The 26,921-nt window shown below is 37.5% G+C and overlaps 1 protein-coding gene across 1 annotated transcript; it reads left to right on the forward strand.

Moving 5' to 3' along the window:
• Window positions 1-1,580: 1,580 nt before the first annotated feature.
• On the forward strand, window positions 1,581-25,096 carry ARCN1 (archain 1). Its single transcript, XM_063094160.1, has 10 exons — window positions 1,581-1,726; window positions 11,389-11,652; window positions 12,140-12,319; window positions 12,455-12,660; window positions 13,391-13,555; window positions 16,037-16,202; window positions 17,778-17,925; window positions 18,242-18,350; window positions 20,888-21,092; window positions 23,151-25,096. The coding sequence occupies exons 1-10, from the start codon at window positions 1,724-1,726 to the stop codon at window positions 23,238-23,240; spliced, it is 1,536 nt and encodes a 511-aa protein (XP_062950230.1). The 5' UTR covers window positions 1,581-1,723; the 3' UTR covers window positions 23,241-25,096.
• Window positions 25,097-26,921: the final 1,825 nt, after the last annotated feature.

Here is a 26,921-nt window from a genome sequence, read left to right on the forward strand (position 1 = left end):
AAGAGCTACCAAGAAAATCAGAAGACTAGATTTTTAAAAATTGAAATGTATTGATTATACATATTTATGGGATACAGAGTTATGTTTCAATACATGTATATAATGTGTCATGATAAAAGCAGAATAATTAGCATATTCATCATTACTCTGTAATGATGTCATTCGATCTTTCCTCTTATAGCCATTTGAAAACACGCAGTAAATTATTGTTAATTATAGATGCCTAGCTCAACTGTACACCAATAGAACTTATTTTTCCTATCTAGCTGTTTTGTGTCCATTATCTAGCCTCTCACTATCCCCTCTTCTGGGTTGGAGACCAGATTTGAGTCCTGGTTCCATTATATACTGGTCTAGAAACTTTGGGTGAATTGCTTAAACTTGTCATTATTTTATTCATATTCAAATGGACATAGGCACAATAATTGCCTTGCTTCTTGCGCATGGGTTTTTTTTTTTTTTTAAAGATATAACTTACAAATCATAAAAATTCACCCTTTTAAAGTAAACAATTCAGTGGTTTTTAGTATATTCATCCGTATCTAATTCCAGAACATTTTAATTATTCCAAAAATAAACCTCACACCTATTAGCAGTCACTCTCCATTCCTCCCCTTCCTCAGCCAGTCAAAACCACTAATGCACTTTCTTTCTCTGTGGATTTGCCTATTCTGGACATTACATATAAATGGAATCACGTAAGATGTGGCCTTGTATCACGCTTCTTTCACCTAATATTTTCAGGGTTCATCCACATTGTAGCCTATATGAGTACTTCATTCCTTTTTTATGGCTGAATAACATTCCATATCATGGATATACCACTTTTGTTTATCCATTTACATATTGATGAATGAATTTGGATTGTTTCCACTTTTGGGCTACTGTGAATAATGCTGCTATGAACATTAGAGTACAAATTTTTGTGTTAACATATATTTTCAGTTCTCTTGGATGTATACCTACTAGTCAAATTGCTGTCATTTGGTAACTTTACATTTAACTTTTTGATAAACTGTTTTCCAAAGAGGCTGCACTATTTTACATTCCCACCGGCAATGTATGACTGTTCTAATTTCTCCACGTTTGCCAACACTATAGTCATCCTAGTGGTCGTGAAGTGGTATCTCACCATGGTTTTGATTTACATTTCCCTAATGACTAAGGATGTTAAACATTTTTTATGCGTTTACCCACCATTTGTATATCTTCTTTGGAGAAATATCTCTTCAAATGCTTTTTCTATTTTTATATTAGATTATTTGTCTTTTTACTGTCGAGTTTTAAGAATTCTTTATATATTCTAGATACTAGTCCATTATGTACATGGGTTATTTCATATTATAAATAATCTACTGGCTGTGAGAGCGGCGTTATAAACTGTACGAGGTGACGCAATATAAATGAAGACGACGACAGTGAAAAGACACAAGTACGAGATTCCACATCTGGGGGCCACCTCCCTACCCGGCCTGCACAAAGCGGGCTCAGCAGCCCAGAACTCACAATTTCCCCACCGCGTTGGCCCCGCCCCCTGCCCTTTGACCCACGCCGTTTCCGGCTGGAGACGTGGCTCGGGGCCGCCATCTTGGCAAGAAGCGAAGCGGCAGCGGCTCCTGTCAGGGGGGCAGCAGGTCCAGAGAGGCCGGTGCTCCCCTTCCCCTGACCCCAGCTCTAGCCCCGTGGAGCCGGAGCGCGGGTGCGCCCCACCACCGCCCTTACCATGGTAAGATCCCAGCCAGGCCCCGAACTCCCGGGGGCCGGTCCTCGGTCGCCCCCACTGCCTGCTGGCCGGCCTGGTGCTGGGGCCAGAGGAGCCCCGCCCCAAGTGTCTGGAGCCGGGCGCTTCCCTCCGGGCTCGGGGAGCACGGTGGCCTCCCCCTCCGGTGCACGGCCTCCCGGGAGATCGAGAGAGCTGACTCCGTTCCCTCTGCTACCGTCTCCATCCCCCACTCCACAATCAACTGGACTTCCTCCTCTCCTGGGACGGGTCCCTGAGACGGGCCCGGGGATTTTGCTCCGCAAGAACCGCGTCGTGGTTGTCGTGTGGGCCCCACGCTGCGGACCTCGGCGCTGATATCCAGCCGGTTCTCTGGGCGCTTAAGCTCAGCAGGCGGGGCCCGCTCTCGGGAGGTTCCCGTCTTTCTATTATAAGGTCGCCTCCGACCCCCGGTATTTGGTAGGCCGTTGATATTCGAAATCTAAATCCATTGGTGTTCAGGACTTTGGAGGCATAGAACAGGAAGGAGTAACTTCTAACACTAATTTGTAGGACCCAAGTGTCCCTGAAATCTTCCACTACTTTTGTAGAACGTAGTGTCCATTCGTCAGTGTGGTTGGGCGTATCCTATGTATAGAGCACTGGGAAAATGTGAGCGAGTTATAGAGAATACAGGGTTTCTGTCTTCAAGGAACTTATTGTTCAGGTTAAGTAAAATGTGTGTGTGGCATATCGTAATTAGATGTCTCACAGGAAGAGTAAGAGAGCTGGATTATATTCTGGGACCGGTCCCTTGCCTTCAGATGCATTATCTTTGTGTACTCATCTGTTACAGAGATGGAGAAAATTAATGTGGGTGAGGATGGGAGAAAACACAGAACTGCTGATTCCACTAAATCTCGCTTATCATTGTAATTTGGTGTCAATCTTACTAAGTTTTATTGACAGCCCTTTAGATGAGAACTTGGATAGCGCGAGATTCATACTTGGTCTTTAAACCACTGAAAGGTTTTTTTTTCAGCCTTACATACATGAATAGTGTCAAGTAGGTTTGCCTCCCAGAACTTCTGTGTTGGTCATAAAATTTCCAGAAACTCGTTTTTTCAGTACCACTAACAGGCTCAGTATTTGGATAGTGATTTTGAAACTCCATTTCTTTTACACCCTGGAAGTATTCCTGGTGCATTTTAGAGTATATTATAGTTTTAATAGCGAAGTTAAAGCCTTGATTATATAAACCAAATATAGATACTCTTTACAAAAATCTTGTTTGTTAAAAGGTTCTTGGAACTTATTTTTAATTGATAACTGAGAGTTGGTAAAGCCCTCGGTGTTAAGTGATGTATGTAAAATATAAATTTTGCATGTTATTTTTACATGTGTACATACATATACAGTTGCGTCATATATTTCTGAATTTGGGACTAGGCATGATCCAGATACAGATCTGTGTACTCTGGAGAACAATTTATCTCAGTTCATTCTGCTCTGTAGAGTCTTAAGACATTGGTATTATTTCTGTGTAATGTTTTCAGTTCCTACTCCTTTACAGAGATATCCCTGGGCAGTATAAATGTCCAAATAGGGTGAAATTTTGATCTAAAAGTTGATTTTTTTCTCAATATTTTACTAACAAAACTTTCAGACATCTGGAAAAGTTCAAAGAACTAACACCAGCTAGATTCTACAGTCAACATTTTACTGTATTTATTTTATTATACATCTAATCATCCGTCCATCCCTCCCTCCATTTTTTAAAAAATTCATTTCAAAATAAGTTGCAGATATCAGCCCATAAACATTGGTTTTTAAAAAATAAATTCCCTTTGGCTCTAGGTGTTAAAGTGCAAAATGTCCTAGACTGCAAAGTCCCAATAGATAAATAAATGAACAAATAAATGCAAAAACAAATGGCTTATGATGACTTCATTATAAACAGAAGTATGAAGAAAGGCATCTTTTGATTTTATCTTTTTTCTAGTTTTCTGCAAATTAATGAGAACATGTTCTTATTTTATTAACATTTGTGAGATATCATTATAGTCATTTTCTTTTTTTTTTTTTTTTTTTTTTTGTCGGTTTTTCGTGACCGGCACTCAGCCAGTGAGTGCACCAGTCATTTCTATATAGGATCCGAACCCGCGGCGGGAGCGTCGCCGCGCTCCCAGTGCAGCACTCTACCGAGTGCGCCACGGGCTCGGCCCTAGTCATTTTCTTATTAAACTTACATTTGAATAAACTTGATATTAAGTCTCATGATAGCAGCCATCTGTAAAATCTTTGCTTATTTGTAGAACTCTGTTCTTACTAAGAGTAGACAGTGAGTAAACTTACCGTGGTGTTCACATTAAATATAAATATGATCACAGTATGTTCAGTTCCCAAAAGTCGTTAGTTATTAGAAAGCTAGATTTGGGATTGTGTGCTACACAGGATGAAGGAGAACCTGAAATCCTACACAGTAATAACAGATCCGTTAGGTGATTATTGTTGCTTGGTTCTTTCCTTTTTCATATGCTGTACAGCAGCCGTGTGTTGTATTCTTTATGTATCTTTTTGATAATTCAGGAGACAGCAAACAATGAGAACAGTTTTGAGTTTCCTTTGATTTGCCATCTACTTTGTCTTCATAGAGGGAGTTCACTGCAGAAACCTATAATGATGTCTTTTAAAAAAAATTCCCTATAAGCTTTTGTTTTAGAACAGACGTTATAGACTTAAAACCCTCATTGAGTAAATTATTTTTCAAGTCTTAGGCTTTGTATGTGGTCTAGATTTTATTGTAAACTTTTCCTCTGATTTTTTCTGTAATTACTTCATGTAAATAGGAAAGACAAAATAGTCCTCTGTGACAGTTGTAGAAACTAGCCTTAATATGACATTGGTGTGTGTGTGTGTGTGTGTGTGTGTGTGTGTGTGTGTGTGTGTGTGTGTGTGTGTGTAAACTGTTACAGTGAATTACAAAGGAGAAAGTGACTATAATTCTGGAAGTGAGGAATCCTGAACCATTTAGAGGTTCAAGGACGATCTTGACCTTTTTTTTGCGAATTGTGCATATTTATGCTGAATTATCACCTGTTATTCTTAAGCCTCTGTTGCACACACGTATACACACAAATGATTTGTTTTGGTTAGGCAGTTTGCCTTCTAAAGCTTAATATAAAATATGGTTCCGGAGCAGTGGTTATGAAATGAATGTATTGTGCATTTTCTATTACTGTAAAGTTTTCAAATGCTTAGACTTACAGAATCCTGAAGACACAGGGCACATTTAGATTTCATAGAAACTAACCTCCTATTTTATCGATATTTCAGTAAGTAAGTGACTTATCCAAGGTCACATAATTAGTGGCAGAGGAATAACAGAAACCTAATTCTCCAGGTTTCTTTACTCAAGGCATTTTCCAATCCATGTAGTTAATATCTGAGTAGGAGTCAATTGTTATTTAATCCAAAAATAAATGATAGTATACTCAAACCATGTAGGTGTTAGAAGTTTTAACAGTCCTGGAGAGATCATCTAAACTTCTGGGTCCTTGGTTTTTGCATCAAGACAATCAAAGTCTCTTGAAAGTTCCTTTTAGTTCTAAAATATTCTTTTCCAAAATTGTAAAAAACTTCAAAAAACAACCTTATAAAGAATCATATTTATTCATTCTTCCCCAAAGAAAATCAGATCAAATTACAGTAGGAAAATTGTTAATTTACCCTTTAGTATATGCTATATTTTAATGATTGTTAAACATCGGTAAACATTGATTTGAAGAGCTTTATTATTTCAAGGCATTAAATAAGACAGATGGTAATTTAAAATAGGATAAATTTATCTTGTTTAGAGGTGACCATACCTTCTAGCTGCGTTAGTAACTGTAACGCTGTGAATAGAGACCTATGTCAGCTGCGTGGACCCTGTGATTGTGGTGCCCTGGGTGTTTTGAGGTTTCTGCCATATTTAGTGTGGGGAGCTTTGGTCCTAATTTGAGAGCCTTATTTTGCTTGTGTCTGGGTAATGGAATGACTCAAAGAGAGTCCCAGAGTTTTTCTGCTGGAGACCTACTAGTTTACCCTACTGTTTTCTTCATTTTTACATACTCAAATCCCCTAATTCATCAAGCATGACTTAGATGCTGTTTCTTCCACCAAGTCATCCCTGATACTACCAGCCAGAAGTAATCTCTTCCTCCTTTGAACTCCCACAGCACTTTATCAGTAACTCTCTTATGTTCCTTAGCACATTCTGCCATTGGTTATTCCTGTTTGTGTCTTATCATCCCTACTAAACTTTTTATGGCAGAATGTCAGTCCATTTCACCTTAATTCCCAGAAGCATAGTAGGTGTTCAATAAATAGTTACTTAGTTAATTCTTATAACAACGTTGCTAAAGTGGAGTTCGTCAATACATATAATTAGCCTTTGAATATGCCCAGTCACGAAAGCAAAGTGGATGGATTGCCCCTCTCCATAGCATGTACCTTTCTGTTCCCTTTTCCCTTTTATGTTGCCTTTGATGTTAATTTTTTACCTAAATGGAGATGTTTTTAACTCCAGCTGCAACCCTAAGAACTATTCTTGATCCTGAAAGCATTGGTTCTAACAAGCTTATTATTAGATATATTAGATATGGGCTTTGTATTAAATATAGCATGTTTACATAGGTATGAAGTTTTTGTCTGCCAACTGCCCCCCAAAATAAAATAAAATAAAAAAATAAAGTTTTGGTCTGAGCTGTCCTTTCTCTAGATAGGCATTTTATTTATCTTTACTTATTCCTTCAAAACCTCATAAAATTCTAACTTAGGGGACCATAACTTCCTAAGTCTATGATTCTCAGACATTTGGTGTCAGGGGAGGCTCTACAAGGATTACATTTACAATATGCTCCCACTTATTAATAATATTTCTCATTGCATGAAGTGATACTCTATGGGCCATTTGAGAATACTGCTCTAAAGGATGTATGAATTACCTGAAATTATATGTAAAATTTTTTCAGGAGAGAGTCAGTAGCCATTATTTGAATATCTAAGTATTGACAGACCCATAAAGGTAAAAATCCATTGCCTTGAAGTGACATAAATTTTTTTAATGAGATGCATTATTAAATGGTGCTGTTTTACATTGTGAATATACTTGTATTTGGTATAAGTTGTGTAGTGCTTTGGCTTACAATTTCAGTATAGTCCTTTGACCCTCATAATAGCTTGTGAGGTAGTCATATGATGCTCCATTATATAGGAGAAGAAACTGAAGCTAAGAGGAGTTGAGTAATTAAAGGTCAGACAGATTGTAAATAGAAGAACAAAACTAGAATCCAGATTTTCTCATTCTGTCACTTGATTTCTCTGGTTATCAACTTGGTTTTTTGCACATTTAGGACACTATTTTTAATTCATTTGGTCTTTGTGAAAAGGAGAAACTAATGTGAGGTGATCCCAAGTGTAAGAGAATTCCCCTTTGTCCTGACTAGAATATTAAGAAAAGCTCTTTGCCAATTAGAATATATAAACTTTTTTTTTTTTTTTTTTTTTTAAGATGACCAGTAAGGGGATCTCAACCCTTGACTTGGTGTTGTCAGCACCACGCTCTCCGAAGTGAGCCAACCGGCCATCCCCATATAGGGATCCGAACCCGTAGCCTTGGTGTTATCAGCACTGCACTCTCCTGAGTGAGCCACGGGCCGGCCCCGGAATATATAAACTTTTAAGAATGTAACAAAAAATGTCAAATGCGTTTTTAAAATATTTAATAATTTACTTATATATACATGTTTAAAATTATATTAAAATTTTTTAAATTTAGAAATAATTGCTTTTTTCTATTTTTATATTCATGAAACAATTTTATCCAAATTCTTCATACCATCATCATCATCATTAGAACATCTGAATCATCAGTTTTCTAGAACTTTTATGTTTTTGCTACTTAGCACTTTTGAGTCCATGTCATGATATTGGCACTTTTGTAAATTTTATCCCAAGACATAAAAACACATCTATGTAACATTAGGACAGTTGATTTTAAAAGGGATATTTATAACTGATATTCAGCACGTGAAATTGTGAGTTCTGATCCTCAGGATAATTACTACATCAGGTGACCTTTTATTAGTACTACATAAAGAACTAGTATAGTTTGAGACTGAAGGCAGTGTCTACCGGAAACAACTCATTTAGTTGTTCACCATACAGTAATTGTTGGTTGTTCAACATACTGAAATTATATGTAAAATTTTCACATTTAATTTTTAATTGAGGGAGCATCTTTAATATGAGAGTCCATGGAAGGATTAGAATCTACAAAACTCTTTTTTTAAAGAAAAGTATTCTTTATCTAAAAAATATTTTTAGGGCCGGCCTGTGGCTCACTCGGGAGAGTGTGGTGCTGATAACACCAAGGCTATGGGTTCGGATCCCACATAGTGATGGCCGGTTGCTCACTGGGTGAGCGTGGTGCTGACAACACCAAGTCAAGGGTTAATATCCCCTTACCGGTCATCTTTAAAAAAAAATAATAATAATAATAAAAAATAAAAAATAAAAAATATTTTTAATCGATATATTATCATGTTATCATATTTTCACACCTAAAAAGTTAGCAGTAGTTCCTTAATATCATCAACTATTCATTCACTGTTCAAATTTGATTTATACGTTGTGATTGGTTTATATGTCTTGAGTCTCTTTTAATCTATGGGTTTACCCTCCATTTAAAAAAAAAAATTATGGAGATATTATTCATATATCATAAAATTGAGGCTTTTAAAGTGTACAGTTAAGTGGTATTCAGTATATTTCAAAGTTTGGCAACCATCACCACTTTCTGAACTAAGAACATTTGCATCACCCCAAAAACAAACTCTGTGACTCCAAGGGTCCTGAAAAAAGGAAAAAAGACTTCATACCATTAGCAGTCACTCCCTATCTCCCCCCTCAGCCCCTGATAACCACTAATCTACTTTCTGTCTCTATGGATTTGTCTGTTCTAGATATTCCATATAAATGGAATCATGTAAGATACGGCCTTTTGCATCTGGTTTATTTAACTTAGCATAATGTTTCAAAGTTCATCTGTGTTGGGCTGGTCCGTGGTTCACTCAGGAGAGTGTGGTGCTGATTATATCAAGGCCACAGGTTCGGATCCCAAATAGGGATGGCCGGTTAGCTCACTGGGTGAGTGTGGTGCTGACAGCAATAAGTCAAGGGTTAAGATCCCCTGACTGGTCATCTAAAAAAAAAAAAAAATTTTTTTTTAAAAAGTTCATCTGTGTTATAACATGTATCAGTAGCATTCTACTATGAACATTCATGTACAAGTTTTTGTGTGGCACACCTTTTTTCTGAGGGATAATTTTGGAGCAAATATCTTACCTTACTTTTGGACATATATGGCATATAAACCTTTAGCAAACCAGCACAGAGACTTAACCTGCTTGTCATCAGTAAGGTGAAGCAGCAACCACATTTTAATTTTTTTTCTTTTTTTCTTTTATTTTGCTGGACATATGTAGATGGTGGAAACACAAACTTCCTGTGATAAAGATTAATGTAAAAATGAATTTTTTAAGCACTTTAGTTTTAATTTTTTATACAAAACTTGTCTGATAATAAGTTTAGGTCAACTTCTTCTCCTTAGGAATTAGGGTGTTATTATTTGTGTACTAAAAGCTTATTTGAAGAAATATCTTATTTCACACTACTAATTTTTATTATTTATTTATTTATTTATGTTTTATTTTGGCGACTGGCCAGTACAGGGATCGAACTGTGGACCTTGGTATTATCAGCACCACCCTCTAACGTACTGAGCTAATAGGCCAGCCCTCATAGTATTAAAGTTAAAGACATGGAAAGGAGGATTTCTTTTGAGAATATGGGTCATACTTTTTTTGTATTTTTATTCTTTTCCTGGGATCCTTTACTACCCTCAGTATATCTTCTTGCCTCATACCTGGGTGACGGCAAAAAAAAAAGCTTCAAATAGTCAGAGATGGTGAAAGACAGATTTCTTAGGAACAAAACTATTTATTTTAAAAATTTATACGTATTTAGGAAAAATTGACTGGGTTTTTAAAAAGCTAGCTTATTTGCTATTAAAGTAAACAACTGGTAAATTTTATGCTCTCTACCTCTGTATGTATAAAATATTTTCTGATCCTTTTTAAAGGAATTACTTTACAAAACAAAATTCTTTGAGAGAATCTTGAGGTATTTATGACTTAGGACTACTTTTTAAAAAAAAACTTTTTAATTGTATTCAACATAAAAGTAACTTTAAGCTGTGATAATTAAGGTGTTTCGATGTGGAGTTGGTAGCATCAGAAACAAGCAGAATTGTATTAATCCCTTAAGTCTGCATCTTTCTAAGCTTGGGTTGTTTGGGAAATGGAGCAGTTGTTAGTATCATCTCTTGAGAATATCATATGAGAAAATGTGCCCCATGTTCACTGGAAGTAAATCATTTAGTAAAAATAAAAATCTGTTCAGTAGAGGGAAATTGTGCAAGGAATAGATCAAATACTTTTCCAGTATAAATTGTTTTTACCTTGCTGCTTGGAAATAAGCATAATGGCAGTTATCTCCCAAATACCCTAATTACCTATTCTTGATGGATAAGGACATTGTGTGCTCTTATAATTATTCAAATTGACTAGCATGTTTTTTCTTCTAGCTGCTCAGCTATAGCAGACAGGTTTTTGTAAAGCTGAGAAGCCTGACCAATAGGATTTTGATATTTCAGAGATTGTATCCTAGCATTGAGGCTTCCCAAATGTGTAAATGGTCTTTTGGTTACTTGTGCTTGCGAGTTCTTGGGTTCCTGCACTGAAGAGACTGTTAACACTGCTTAATTTTCTTACTCTCCTGCTAATGGCATTTGAAATCTCCCCTTCTTCCTTTGGTGCTTTATTTGTTTTGTTGAATGAAATGCCAGATGCTGAAGGAAGACTGTTAGGATTTGATCATTGCTTAGTGTCAAAGTGTATGTGAAACATTGGGTCATTTAGGTTTTCATTTTATAGATTGTTTGGATGTCTGGGAGCAGGATAGTGTGGGATGGGAAAGTTAATCAAAGAGCAGAAGATAAATTTAGACTCACTAGATTGGTTCCATATTCTAGGTAAAAATGGAAAGAAAGTTCAGTGGCTTCTTAAATACTTTTTTTTAGCCCATCAAATTTAGCAGTGGGGAGTTGTATACCAACTTTAGTGACACTAATGTTAATAAGTTCTGATCAACTACATTCATCAGGCTAGCCATTATATACCTTTAATCTGCCTGATGACACCTCTGTTTTGACTGTGTAAATCTTTTTAGAAAAAGTTTAAACTATTCTGTATGGATCTGCCAAAGCAGAGAGTAACCCAGTTCTGAGTCATTAATAATGTATGTGTAGACTTGGAAAAATTATTTCTTTACTAAGTTTTTCTTTATGTATGTTATTGAAAAATAGGAGCAATAGCTTATTTTCCTCTACTTTGCTTTAGCTTCGTCTTATGAATTACATACTATAGTTAAGAGAGTGATGAGGTAGAGTTTGAAAGTCAACCTTTTAATAGGCATGTAACTAAATAACTGAGTATGTCATTGTATGGAAGATCTCCTGAGATGTTGAGAAACAGATGTGAAGAAATAATTAATTAGTATTTATTAATACTTGCTGTTCCTGGCAGGTGCTGTTGGCAGCAGCCGTCTGCACAAAAGCAGGAAAGGCTATTGTTTCTCGCCAGTTTGTGGAGATGACCCGAACTCGGATTGAGGGCTTATTAGCAGCTTTTCCAAAACTCATGAACACTGGAAAACAGCATACATTTGTTGAAACAGAGAGTGTAAGATACGTCTACCAGCCTATGGAGAAACTGTACATGGTACTGATCACTACCAAAAACAGTAATATTTTAGAAGATTTGGAGACCCTAAGGCTGTTTTCAAGAGTGGTAAGAGTCCTTCTGTAATATTGGGTTCCACTTTTTATTTGTTTTACATTTTTTCACGTAAGACTAGTTTTTCTCCCAAAGCAGGTGACGCTTACCAATTTGCAGGCTTTGCACCCTGCACCCCAGTGGCTTATTGCTGCTGGTCCTTATTCACTCAGCAGACATTTACTGGGTGCCCTCTTAGGCTACAAGTATCCCAAAAGGGAATATGGGCACTACCCTTTCATTTCCCAGCTCTTAAGCAGTTACTGTAATCTGCCTTTGTGGTTCTGACGCTTGTTTGGCCATGTTTTCAGATAAGACTTACTGACATAGACACACAGAAACACAAAGACTTTATGCCAAAGTCTTGCTTAAAATAAAGACTAGCAGGAGCTAAGAAAGGGATTCAGGCTTATTGAAATTTGTGTACTTTAAAGGATAAGACTTGGAAACATAGTTGCTGATAAATTCTAAATCTTTCTTTTCCATTGCTGCCCATAATTAGATCCCTGAATATTGCCGAGCCTTAGAGGAGAATGAAATATCTGAGCACTGTTTTGATTTGATTTTTGCTTTTGATGAAATTGTCGCCCTTGGATACCGGGAGAATGTTAACCTGGCACAGATCAGAACCTTTACTGAAATGGATTCTCATGAAGAAAAGGTGTTCAGAGCAGTCAGAGAGGTAATTAAGGTCTTTTCTCGGACTTCCAGTTTGTATGTCTTTCTCTTAGGCTTCGCTAACTAATTTGATTTTCCTATTTCTACTTGCTAACATAGATTGTACTCAAACTACATCCATGTATATCTTTTTCTGTAGACTCAAGAACGTGAAGCTAAGGCTGAGATGCGGCGTAAAGCAAAGGAATTACAACAAGCCCGAAGAGATGCAGAGAGACAGGGCAAAAAAGCACCAGGATTTGGGGGATTTGGCAGCTCCGCGGTATCTGGAGGCAGCACAGCTGCCATGATCACAGAGACCATCATTGAAACTGATAAACCAAAAGTGGCACCTGCACCAGCCAGGTATAATCCAGTATATTACCAGCAACCCTAGAATGCCAGATGAAAGGTGTACATGTGTATTATTTCTGGAATGATATGTGATTTCTCAGCAAGCTGTAAATAATGAGAGACTTGATGAAGTAAGATGTGATATTAAATTTGGCAACATACAATATGGGGATAAAGGAGAAATCTGAATGTGGTGTTTTTTCTTGTGTATAAAAGAGAGTTCTTTTACAAATTCTGCCATGACCTCAATTTTCTATGAAAGTTGCCTCATTTGGGGATAATTTAACTCTTTATGGAATGTGGGATTTTTAATCTTAATGTTCAAGGATTTTAGGGGGAAACTGAACTCTCTGAAATTGTATATTTTTTTAAATTATAATTTTTTGTTTGTGCACTGGCATATTTATCTGGATGGAAAAGTACAAAGTTTTCATCAGATCATGTGTTCTTATAAAAGTATACCTTTGGTCTTTAGGTAATAAAGCTTATATGTTAATAGTAACTGTCTGCTGGCAGTTTGGGCAGGTTCATATATTACACTATGAATAGTCTAGTTGTTCACCAACACTAGAAAGCTTGTTTTTTTTTCCCTTGAGGTGTTCACATTCCTCTTAAAGAACAGCTTCAGGGAAAGCTTCATTGATATGGAGTCATTAGTTAATGTTTTGGGGGTTTTGTGTGTGTGTGTGTGTGTGTGTGTGTGTGTGTGAAATTTTTTCTTATTTTGTATTCTTCCACTTAGGCCATCAGGCCCTAGCAAGGCTTTGAAACTTGGAGCCAAAGGAAAGGAAGTAGATAACTTTGTGGACAAATTGAAATCTGAAGGTGAAACTATCATGTCCTCCAGTATGGGCAAGCGTACCTCTGAAGCAACCAAAGTGCATGCTCCATCCATTAATATGGAAAGGTAATTAGTAACTTTTTCAGTAAGAACAAACCACATAATTTTTAAAAAATCTTACTTCAGTGTGCTATAAATTGTTTTGTGCCTTTCAGTCTTGCCTGATTTTTTAAAAGATTTATTCAGAGGATATTCTAGGTGTTAACATAAGGTCTTTTTTTTTCTTTAACCATGACTGAGGCTCTTAGCCACCTATTTTCTGTGAAGTTTAGAACTTGCCGTTTATCAGCTAAATAAAAATAACTTGTCTTCATGCTTAGTGTGTAGCTTGTCTCTTAAAATGGACTTGAATTAGAGCTATGATAACCCCACACTATATTTTGTCATGTCTTTTCCTAATTAAACTATAAGGAGAATCAATCTTTAATCCATAATTTGTAAATATCTTTAACAGCAAATTAATATATTATCTTTTGCCTTTTAAGTATTTGAACCCAGTGTAGAATATTTTGATTTGTCTCTTATCTCAGGGCTGTGGTAGTGGTTGGTGACATTTTTAAGTGGTACTTATCAAGTTCACTTATTCATGACTCAGATTTCTTGTCTTGAAGCCCAGACCTTCTACTGTTGCTGATGATTTTGAGGTCAAGTGAAAGATGAAACTGGGAGGATACCTCTATCAGGTGTGCATAAAAGAAGAGTATTTGCTCTTTATATGTCCTGTTCTGTATGAAATGAACAGGTTTATATCGGGATAGATCTCTTGGACTCATTTAAGCTCCTATGCTATTCCTGGTAGTTGCTTTGAGTGAGACAGAGGCTTTACACTTTTAAAAAGGTGTTGGATACCATCACATATTAGAGCTTGAGGCTCTTTTATAAATGATGAAATATCTCTTGAGCACAGAAGGTTGTGAAGGTGAAATAGGACCCTGCATTGTCTTAATATACACTGCTTTGTGGTCTTGAGTGCCTTTGTTTCTGGGAAGACCTAAGAGGTTAGAACAGAGAACAGAGTAGTATACCAAAATATTCTTTGTAGCCTCTGCAGTTCACCCAGCTAAAAATAATTCTGTTACAGAATATGGATAGATTATACTTAATAATTTCCCATAGCAGCAGCACTTTTTAATTTTACTTATTTTTTAAATTAAGTTATACATTTATATAGTACAAAATTCAAAAGTTTTACGGTAAAAAGTCTTCCTCCCACACAGCCATGCAAGTATCTTATTTTGGAGGCAACTGGTATGAACTTATTTTCGTATGTATTCTTCTGAGGGGGATAATCTATGATGTATTGATGAATAAAAATATATGTATATATCTGTTTTTCACCTTTTTAAAACAAAGCAGTAGCATACTAGACACGTTCTCCAATTGCTTTTTTCACTTAATTATTTTGGAGATAAGAATTTCCTTATTTGAAACTGTAGAGGCATAACATCTAAACTCAGACCTTACCCTAAACTGGATCCTGTACTACCGTAAATGACATTATTAGGTCATCTGACAAAACTGGCATGTGGATGGTAGATAAAAGTATTGTGTTGAGCCGACCCCGTGGCACACTCGGGAGAGTGCAGCGCTGGGTCCCGCCGCGGGTTCGGATATTATATAGGAATGGCTGGTGCGCTCACTGGCTGAGCGCGGTGCGGCTGGTCACAAAAAAAAAAAAAAAAAAAAGTATTGTGTTAATGTAAATTTATGAAGTGGATATGCTGTGGTTGGGCAATAGAATATCCCTATTCTTACAAAATATACACTGAAGTATTTAGGGGTAAAGGGCCATGGTACATATAACCTGCCTCTTAATGGTTCCAGGGAAAAAATCAAATATATGTACATATATAATATTTCATTTTTTAATTTCTTAAAGTTTGAAATGATTTTCAAGTAGAAAGTTTTTCAGTTGTTCTTTTTTTCCCCCCTCACAGCTGCCTATAATTCATTTGTGTGGATATACCTTTATGTATTTAATCAGCCTCATACTGGTGGACATTTAAGTAGTTTCTAAACTTCTGCTGTTACATACAATTCTTCAGTGAATGACTTACATACAATTCTTCAGTGAATGACTTAGTACATTGTTTTGCATGGGTGAGAATTTATCTGTAGGATAAATCTAGAAAGGAATTGCTGGATCAAAGGGTATTATGCTTTAAATTTTGATAGACATAGCAGCAACACTTTTAAAAAAGATGTTGTAGGGTTGGCTGGTTAGCTCAGTTGTTTAAGAGTGCAGTGTTATAGCAACAAGGTCAATGGTTTGGATCCCCATACCGGCTAGCCACCAGATAAATAAATAAATATAAAAAAAGAAGTTGTTGGGCTGACCAGTAAACTCATTGGTTAGAGTGCAGTGCTGATAATACCAAGGTCCAGAGTTCAATCCCTGTACTGGCCAGCTGCCAACCCCTGCCCCCACAAATAAACAAACAAACAAACAAATAAATAAGTTGTTAATGGCTAATCACCATTAAACCATGGAGAAAGGAAGTTCTGGTTTTTACCTTTCCAAACAAATTTATTACTTTTTCTTTATAGTGTGCATATGAAGATTGAAGAAAAGATCACACTAACCTGTGGACGAGATGGAGGACTACAGAATATGGAGTTGCATGGCATGATCATGCTTAGGATCTCAGATGACAAATTTGGTCGAATTCGTCTTCATGTGGAAAATGAAGATAAGAGAGGGGTGCAGCTACAGGTGTGTAGAGTCTTTTGATAGGGAGTATTAAGACTTTTGTCTACCCAGCACAGTCTTTCTCAACTAGTTTCTCATATGAACCACAGAACACAGAAAATTATTTAAGTTATATAACTAATGTCATTCTAGATGCATAGGAAAGATGTCAATATATTATCTGTTGTGGATACCTGAGAGTGATTGATAGCTGTGTTAGAATGGCTTTTTAATATTGAATGAAAGGTAATTTTGAAATCTTATAAATGACTTCATACTCACTAACAAAAGATGCAAAGTTATGTTTATCTTTTATTATTATGTAAAGAGTAAATTCACTTAGGATCTTGTTTGAAATGAAGTTTTTTAAAAAGAGGTTTTAAAACTTAATAAAGAAGTATTCTATTAAAACAGGCATAACACTAAATTTACTCATTTTGCCACTATATAAACTACCAGTGCTTATTTTGTTTGCTGGCAGGCAGTATCTAATGGTAATTTTGAAAAGTGCATAAAAATCCTTACAAAATAAATATGTGTTCCAACTATTAGATATATTTGAGCTCTTCTTATCTTTATATTATTAGAGTAGTTCTTTTCACATTTTATTTAGATGGTTGATCTTATATCTCTTATCACAAGAACAAAGATTTTTCAGGAAAGAATGTGTTTTTGTTTACTTTTTTCCCCTGTAGTTAGCACAGAGTTGTCTTTTGGAAGTAGTATTTATATTAATTGACAACAGCTTTGCTGGCTCTTAAAATATTTGTAGACTGATGTCCAAAAGTGATTTCTCGGGCTGATTGGTTAGTTCACTTGATTGAGTGTGGTGCTGATAACACCAAGGTCAAGGGTTCTAATTCCTATACTGGCCAATGGCCAAAAAAAAAAAAGGTGATTCATTTTTCTTTTTTACTCCTTATCTGATTTCTTTTAAAAGATTGTACTATCTTAATTGGCCTGAGTTTGAACAACTTTAGCTCTCTAGGCTAAATTGCAAGTAAACTTTACACAGAGCTTTTCTCTCTTCTGCCATTTTATGTAAGGCCAAGACTATTGTCTCACCCAGGCAGTTGATTATCGTGTGACCCAGTCTTCTGCTTGGCAAGCTTGGCTCCTCCCAATGTAGTATATTTGGAAAGGACTTGGTTAATGGTCCTTGACTTTTTGATAACAACCTTGTTCCTTAATGACTTTTAGAGTCGAAAATAATTTTTTTAATTACTAGTTTGTTTGTTTTTTAAAAAAGATGACCAGTAAGGGAATCTTAACCCTTGACTTGGTGTTGTTAGCTCCACGCTCTCCCAGGTGAGCTAACCAGCCATCCCTATATAGGGATCTAAACCCGTGGCCTTGGTGTTATCAGCGCCACACTCTCCCAAGGGAGCCACAGGCTGGCCCTAATTACTAGTTTTTAAGTGTCTTAAAACTTTTTAAAAATCTTGGAAGAAGGGAAATCTTTCTTTAAAATCATAAAGAATTGGAATTTGTAAGGTACCCTGTGTTAGATGTTAGATTGTAGACCACGTAAGCCCACATAAGGTTTATTTCCTGTCTTATGTTTGAACTTCAGAAGTTTTCCTCCCCTTCTCATTCCAGACGCATCCAAATGTGGATAAAAAATTGTTCACTGCAGAGTCTCTAATTGGCTTGAAGAATCCAGAGAAGTCATTTCCAGTCAACAGTGATGTAGGGGTGTTAAAATGGAGACTACAAACCACAGAGGAATCTTTTATTCCACTGACAAGTAAGTGCCTCTGTCCAGTCCCACTAAGCTAGTCTTCACTGAGAACTAGAAATAGCCCTGACTTGTATGCTGTTATCTTTATTGCCATAGCAAAGTTCTCTTTGACAAAACGACCTTCTTTCAGAATGGACTCAGTGCTATATTTTGTATATTTTAATCACTGGCTTTAATTTTTAATAGCTTTCATTTTGAAGGTTGTTTTTAATAAGGTTTATATTAGAATGTTTTAGGCTTGCAGCTATCAGTCAGCTTTGATTTGCCATCTTAACTTAGCTCTTTTTCTACTGTTCTAGTAAGACTCTGCTTTTCTCCTCAGTTAATTGCTGGCCCTCAGAGAGTGGAAATGGCTGTGATGTCAACATAGAATATGAGCTACAAGAAGATAATTTAGAACTGAATGATGTGGTTATCACCATCCCACTCCCGTAAGTGTTGTTCCCCACATAATCATGTTCCCTACATTGGGCTTGTAGAACTGGTCTTTTGGAACTTGTTTTAGAGGCAATATGTTTGGTTGTCCATTCTAAGATATTATGAAAGAAGCCAGACACAAAAGGCTACGTACTATTCTACTTCTTTGACTTTCTGGAAAAGGTAATACTCTTGGAACAGAAATCAGGAAGTAGAAAGGAAGGTACTTGACTGCAGTGGGGCACAAGGGAACTTTGGGGGATGATAAAAATGTTCTGTTATTTGATTGTGGTGGTGCTTACAAGAGTGCATACATTTGTCAAAATGCTTTGAGCTGTATACTTTGAAAGGGGTGGATTTTACTGACTTTAAAACTAAACCAAACAAAAAAGTCAGTTGTAGGTATGGAGCCATGTTTTCAGATGTTCGTGTAGTTATGAGGATTTCCAGAAGGAGGAGCCACTTCTCAGTTAAACTTTCTCTGTTTTTTGTTTGTTTATTTGTTTTGTTTTTTGTTTTTTGGCAGCTAGCTGGTATGGATATCCAAACCCTTGCCCTTGGTGTTATGACACTGTGCTCTAACCAACTGAGCTAACCAGCTAGCCCTCTCTGTTTTGTTTTAGAACTTTCAAAAAAATTGAGTGTTATCAGGCTGAATTTTTTTTTTTCACTTGCTCTCTCAACTTTTACAAAAGATGAGAGTATATGTTCAATGGAACTATTGGTTCTTGCTGAAACAAGATATCAACATTAGTTTCGGTAAATTTCCTGACAGCTTTATTGAGGTGTAATTGACATACAATAAACTACACATATTTATATAGTGCAGTTTGATAAATTTTGACGTGTATGCACTTGTGAAACCAACACCACAGTCAAGATAATGAAAATGTCCAGAAGCTTAGTTTTCTTAAGGTTTTGTTCTACACTTAAATGGCCTACTTTTCGGCTGGCCAGTTAGCTCACTTGGTTAGCATATAGTCCTGATAACACCAAGGTCCAGGATTCAATTCCTGTACCAGTCAGCTGACAAAAAAAAAGGCCTTCTTTCTAGGATTATCTAGAAATACTCTACATTAAGTTTATCTACTTGGTAGCATTTCCTGTGAGTGTTCTTTATTCTACTTCACCAAAGAATCCTAGCTCCTCTCCTCCACCCCTCCAGCTGCCCATGATTAAGTACAGAGTTTAATTATGAACACCAGTAAGTGTATTCTTAATGTATCTTTACTATTATATTGCTCAGTTATTATTGCAGGGAAAATGTCACTAATTTAATTTGTAGTTTTGTTCACTTTTTGATAATTCAGGTCTTTACATAGTCAGGTCTCATTTTGGTCATTTTTATTTCCATTTTCAAAAATATACTTTATTACCAATATCCCCTTTAATAGGATAACTATCTTATTCTGCATACATGGATCTTTCAGAACAATAGATGGCTGCCTTGAACCATTGTAGGACTTGGGCGTTGGTGGCAAGTGGGGTTTTGTTTGTCAAGATTTATTTTACTAGACTATTTTTAGGATGCCACAATTTTTAGGCCTCTCCATCTACTCTGTAATTGTGGTTGTGGTGGTTTCCTGTGTCTTAGTTCAATTTTGCTATGGTCTCCAGAAGAGACCCTTAGACAACATTTTACCCCATTGTGTAGAAGAGATCAGAATCAGAATTAGAGCAAGGGCACAGAGGGGGAACATAAAAGAACCAGGACCATAAAACTGATAGGGAAGAGTTAATAGCCTTATGCCAACCCTCTTTGTCTCTCTTATTTACCCTGCCCATAATACAAGCATTGAGCGTCACTGGTGAATTAAAAGATCGTAAATTTAGAATGTGTAGGAGTAGGTGACACTGCCTGTCAGCCACGTGTGGGGATGCAGAATACATCCTAGCTATCTCTGGTTCTCTTGCAGATTAAGGACAACTATGTGTCTCTTTCTCCCATCATATTTCCATTTGGCCTGGGGGTAATTGTGCTTTCATTTATCAAATAAAAGTCCATTTACTGGATTGTAAATGAAATAAACTCACTGGTGTCAACTTCAATAAATTTTGAAACACTCTGAAATCTTTTGAAAATAAATCTTCTCAAAGGCCCCAAATCATCTTCACTAATGGCATTTAAAGTTGCCCCCCACTATTATCAACCTGCTTTTCCCCCCAGTGTCACCTATAAAGAGAGCTGTATTATGTTAAAATTCTTTCTTGACAGGACAACAAACCATTGCTGCGAGATTTTTGGAAAGATATCCCACTTCACACATTTGTCAGTCTCAGTGCCCTGCTAGCTCCCAGATCTAGTCCATGAGTTGGAGCAGCCACTGGCATATCTGCTAAGTACCTATTTTGTGTATACCTGTGAGATCCTTAGCCAAGGTGCTAGGACTTTGATCTTCAAAGTAATAGGGAGCCTAATTTTTTCTAGGACTGCATAAAAATTACAGTCCTAGAGGGCAGAATTTGAGGAGCATAATCAAATTTGGGGTTGGTTTTCTTTGGAGTTCTTCTAGCTCTAGACAGCAAACTTAACTGATGTTTCTCGTGACAGATCTGGTGTTGGCGCACCTGTAATTGGTGAGATCGATGGGGAGTATCGACATGACAGTCGACGAAATACCTTGGAATGGTGCCTGCCAGTGATTGATGCCAAAAATAAGAGTGGCAGCCTGGAGTTTAGCATTGCTGGGCAACCCAATGACTTCTTCCCTGTTCAAGTTTACTTCATCTCCAAAAAGAATTACTGTAACATACAGGTACCCTATTTTAATAGAGAGCATATACAGCGAAAGCATTAGGACAGATGCCACATAGTTGCATGACTTCATGTTCAGAGCAAAAATCAGAAAGACTAAAGTCCTCTGTGGATTCTATTTCTGACGCATTGTGTGATCTTAGTCAAATTCCTCACCTGCTTTACCTCAGTTTGCCTATCTAGATCTGACAAAGTAAAGGAATTGAATATGAATACATTTAAAAGTATTTTTATATATTTAGTTGCCTATTTTTTAATATCATGTCTTTTAAAATCCATTTGCCAAAAACACGCAATACATGATTTTTTTTTTTTTTTTTGTCTTTTTCGTGACCGGCACTCAGCCAGTGAGTGCACCGGCCATTCCTATATAGGATCCGAACCCGCAGCGGGAGCGTCGCCGCGCTCCCAGTGCCGCACTCTCCCGAGGGCGCCACGGGCTCGGCCCCAATACATGATTTTTTAATGCTTTGCTGTCACTTGGTTTGTACCCAAGGAATGGAAGTTTTTTATTTGGAAAGTAATATTACTGCAGGAAAGAAATGATTCTAAGGTTGGCTGGTTAAGTCAGTTTGTTGGAGCACCTTGTAATACCAAGGTCAAGGGTTTGGATCCATTTACTGGCCAGCTGCCAAAAAAAAAAAAAAAAAAAAAGTGATTCTCGCCTTTTTTTTTTTTTTTTTTTTTTTTTTTTGTCTTTTTTTGTGACCGGCACTCAGCCAGTGAGTGCACCGGTCATTCCTATGTAGGATCCGAACCCGCGGCGGGAGCGTCACCCCACTCCCAGCGCAGCACTCTACCGAGTGCACCACGGGCTCGGCCCAAAATGTGATTCTTATATAAAATGGAAACAATTTTTGGATTATTTATGTCACAGCCTCCTTCATTAGTACAAGTAATCACAAGCCAGTTCTGTTGCAAACCCTGTCTTTTAGGAAGGCAAAGCAATGGAAATGTGTGAACTGTTCCTTTATGTCATTATTTTTAACTCACCGTTCCTCCAGTTTTTGAAATTGCATTACTAGTTTATATTGTTATCCTCCTCTCTTTTTGACTTGCTTGTTATTCTGGTGCTGTCTTATCTTCCCAGATGGTCTTTGTCTCCCCCATAAGTGCTTGGGAAGTTATAGTTTCCTCTGCTAGATGATTTTAAAAAGCAGTTCCGGCCGGCCCGTGGCTCACTCAGGAGAGTGTGGTGCTGATAATACCAAGGCCACGGGTTTGGATCCCATATAGGGATGGCCGGTTAGCTCACTGGGTGAGCGTGGTGCTGACAACACCAAGTCAAGGGTTAAGATCCCCTTACTGGTCATCTTTAAAAAAAAAAAAAAAAAAGCAGTTCTCTCTCAGTTAGTGGTAGGAACCCATCAGTATTGGGAGCTACTTTATCGAACCCAATATTACGTAGGAATGGATACATTTTCCTGTTTGGAACCATTGAAAGATTAGGACAGTATAATTGCTCTCTCAAAACTTAATTAGAAAATATAAATTGGTGGTTCAAGTGTTGTGTTGATGCCATTATAGGTACCATTGTTATAGGTAACTAAACTGTACATTTATTATTAAAAAATTAAATAAAAAAGAACCCAGCCATGCCTAGAAAATAAGTATAATGGAGCAGCTTAGTGGGCCTTTGGACACTTTGAGTCTCAGAGAGACTTGGAGAGCAGATCAGATGAATAATGTTGAAGAGTTAATAACATTGCATTTTGGGTCAAAATATTAATCAATCATCCTGATACAATGTCTATTAATTTCATAGTTTTTGTAGGGCTGGTCCGTGGCTACTTATTTTGGAGTTTTTACTTGCTATTAATACCACTCTACATCTCATCCCAACAGGTGTCTTTTCTCTATCTAGAGAGCAGATTAATCATGTTGGTGGGGAAGAGTGACACTATGAGCTGCAGTTGTGAACTGAACATTTTTTAGTATTTCTAAGTTACTTTTAATACTGCTTTTAGGGGATTTGATCTGTTCTGTGATGAAAATTTAGTCAGCATCTTGGAGACTCAGCCTTCTCCTTCTTTACCTAATTCATTGTTTATTTTCCTAGGTTACCAAAGTGACCCAGGTAGATGGAAACAGCCCCGTCAGGTTTTCCACAGAGACCACTTTCCTAGTGGATAAGTATGAAATCCTGTAATACCTAGAAGAAGGAACCGAAAAGGAAAATCTTCAGATTAATAAAGAAGTCAACGGTGGCTGAAGAGTTTTTTCCAAATTTACGAGCCATTGGAGATCCTTTTTTTCTGATAACAATGCACGATTATCTGCGCGCAAGGGCCCTCTCAACTCACCCCCACTGTTTCAGTGTCACAGAGACATTCTTTGACAAAGAAATGACACAAACATAAAGGGAAAGGCTGCTGATTTCTTTGGCAGATTTTACTGGCTAGCAGGAAAGCAAGCTCTCCAGAGAATGCCCCCAATTAAACACCTCTACCTTTGCCTAAGTTGCTCCTTTATTTTAATCTCTAAATGTAGTTATATTTCATACTTACTTTTTTTTTTTAAGTTTTCTCTATGGAAGATTTTAATCTGTCTTACTCCTTTCCTTTCCCTTCAGTTTTTCCTTTGTATACATTCAGTCAGCACTGGGATCGTTTATATACAGGTATTGTGTTTGCTTGGCACTCCTAGAACAAGTTTAACCCATTCTTGATTTTTGGGTTATGCAGGTGAAGTGTTTAAGGTGTATGGGGTCTAAAAGTTAAAAGATAAGGGCGTCTTCTGGCCTTTTCTCACGTACATTCATCCCTTCATTACTTTGTCAAGTTGTTTTCCTTTCAAGACCTGTCCCTCCAGTTTAGAATAGTACTGTGAATCCCACTTGTCAATATTAAAGATAGCTAAGAAGCAGCCTTCAAATGGCACAGCTTCCTCTTCAAGATGTGTGGGAGGAGAATGGTTATGTCCAGTTAGGGATTTCATGTCCGCATGTAATCGTGTCTGCTGCTAATGCTACCCAAGCTTCCAGTTTTCTCCATTTTGGGTACTTAAGCCAAAATGTGGCAGCTCACATTCATAATCCATTCATATATTCCTCAGTTTTACTACCTCCCTCTTCCTTGCTGCTCACTCTTTTGTCAGTCTTTTCTAGCAGAAATTGAAGTTATGATTTTGGAGGCTGTGGGTTCAGTGAGTCTTTGTGCCAATCCCACTGGCCCTGAACTATCAAGAAGACTCCATTTCCATCACTAGATTTTTAGCATTTCAAAAGACAGCTGATTATATTAATATGCAGGGATACTCATATATACTCCATTCCCTTCCAGCCTGCTGAACATTTTCCATCAGCCTATCTGTCCCTATCTCTGAAATCTTCCCTTTTCTTCCCCCTAAGCCTTTTTTGAGTGTCATGTAGTGGTTGTTTCTTAGCTCCATCTCATCTGCTTTTTCGGTGGAGACTACATTAGCCAGCCCAGCCTTGGCTTTTAAACCAGTATTGTACTCAATAGGGTGGGTGAAGAGTTGCTATGAGGCAGCAGGCCCTGGCAGTGGGAAGAGGCAGGTGATTATAGATGACCTCCTGCACTTTTAGCTGGTTTGAGAGTTCCACTTCCACTCTGAACAACATCTGTTCTTCCCTGCAAACTTGAATTAAAGCAATCACACACAAATGGCCATGGATGGAATTGCTTGCCAAAGAAATTTCTGGCCTTTCCCTTTCCCCTAACCGCATCAGGGAAGAATCCTTATCTCTAGCTTGGTTTCCACATGAGGTTTTTCTGAGGAAGGGGGAGTGGGGCAAGAGGTCTGTTGGGTAGTTAAGTAGGCAAAATATTAATCCAGTTTTGTTTGAGAGTTGCTCGTCCATGTGATTTTTAAGGAGTCAAGTTTAATTTCACAAAAACTTTTTTTTTCTGAAATTACTTCTGGGGTAATATTTAAAATGAGAGATGTTTTGTAACCCTGTAAAATACATAGGGAATATAACATTCCAGTGTACACAAAGAAGGCAAATTCTTTAATAATCAAATAAAGAGTATTATAAAATGAGTTGTTTATTGGACTCTTGACTCACACTTCAGTGTCTGCTTGCCGATCCAGGGTGCTGTAATGGGATCTAAAATTAAAAATTAATGATATGTTTTTTTCAAGAGAAAATACTCTCTATCCAGGAATATTCATTGCCTTTTCCCCATATTATAGGTACTGTGCTTCCTTTTATGTTTTTCTGCATTTGAGCATGTACATACACACGTGTGCTCCTAAGAGCATAGCTTTTGAATTTTATGTAACTTATGGCCTTTTGGGGAATTGGAGTCTTAATTTTATTGGGGGCAGTTGTAGAGTCAGAAAAATGAGGCTTCATCTGTAAAGAATAACATTTGTTGCTAACTTGGAGCCTTCTTTTCCCCCTTAGACAGTAGGAACTGATCTGGGGATGAGTGATAAACGCCTTGGGAATTGTTGATTATTCCTTCAGAAATGGCTTCTTGCTTGCTTCTGCCTCTTTTTAACTTAAGTTGGAAAGACTGTTGGATATCAACAAGTTGTTTGGAAGGCTAATTATTCTCCATAATGAATAAATGGAATGAAAAAGTTTTTATTTTAATGGTGAAAGCCAAGACTTTGAGTGTTTATCTCTTAATGAAATAGAAAGTATCTGGTCTAATGTTGCTTGATGTGGCTCCTTGAAACTGTAACCTTAATCTAATGAAGTGAACACCAAAACCATGCCACACCCCCGCCCCCGGACTGGCTGCTAATCCCTCTTCAGCATCAAGTGGACTTTGTTGGCCTTTTGTGAGGGAGACTAGCAAAATAATTAGATCTGACTGAGCATTCTACTTAATGTAGGAGGCTTGTGGTTCCTGCTCTGGATTAATTAATTCCAGTTAGAGGAAGTAGGAAACACACCTTCTCTGGGCAGCAGTTCCTTTTTATTTTATTTTATTTTTTTAAAAAGATGACCAGTAAGGGGATCTCAACGCTTGGCTTGGTGTTGTCAGCACCACGCTCAGCCAGTGGGCCAACCGGCCATCCCTATACAGGATCCAAACCCGTGGCCTTGGTGTTATCAGCACTGCACTCTCCCGAGTGAGCCACGGGCCGGCCCAGCAGTTCTTTAAAAAGATCTGCTGTTCATTAACTCACAGCTTCAAACCCCAAATTTCAACCCATGCTTCTCTTGACAGGGAAAACTGCTCTGCAATTTAAAGTTGTTCACACTGTGTAGGGTCTGAGAGATTTCCAGGGTTGATACAGCCTTTTATTAAAGTTCACATCTAGCAGGGCTTATTGGAAGGAGATAGGAGAAAAATAGGAAAAGTCCTCATCCTCAAGATTAAAGTCTAGAAGCAAAGACTACCTTCTTACAAGGCCTTTTTTTGTAAGCTAGACAAGTGATGACTACATACAACTAGTGATACTGAACGTGGGTCTCCAGGGTGGGGAATAGGGCTTCCGTCTTGCAGGCTTCAGAGGAATCTCAGACAGAGGCAAAAGCTCAGAACTGACTCCTTTTTACTGTGCACATCTGTCATTGCACCTTCCCCCCACCCCCATTCCCTCTCCTTGTCCCATTTGGGAAGTAAATTTATATTTGCAGCTCTAGAGCTTCTTTGAAACTCCTGAAGATCCACAAGTAGGTTGGTTGCTGTGCGTTGCTATTACTTAAGGGCAGACAGCATTTCTACAAGTGTCAGTCTTACGTCTTACACTGGGGAGTTAGCAATTGATATGGAGGCTGGAGGAAAATTAGGTCTTTAGGGAAATTAGACTGCCTTTCCAAACCAGGTTGTGTTCACTCTTTCAGAAACACAAGAAGTGAAGCTACCGGGCAGTTTTTAGAAGCTTGGGCCACTCCTCTCATCACCCA

This window comes from Cynocephalus volans, chromosome 4 (assembly GCF_027409185.1).
Source record: "Cynocephalus volans isolate mCynVol1 chromosome 4, mCynVol1.pri, whole genome shotgun sequence".
Classification (NCBI taxonomy): domain Eukaryota; kingdom Metazoa; phylum Chordata; class Mammalia; order Dermoptera; family Cynocephalidae; genus Cynocephalus; species Cynocephalus volans.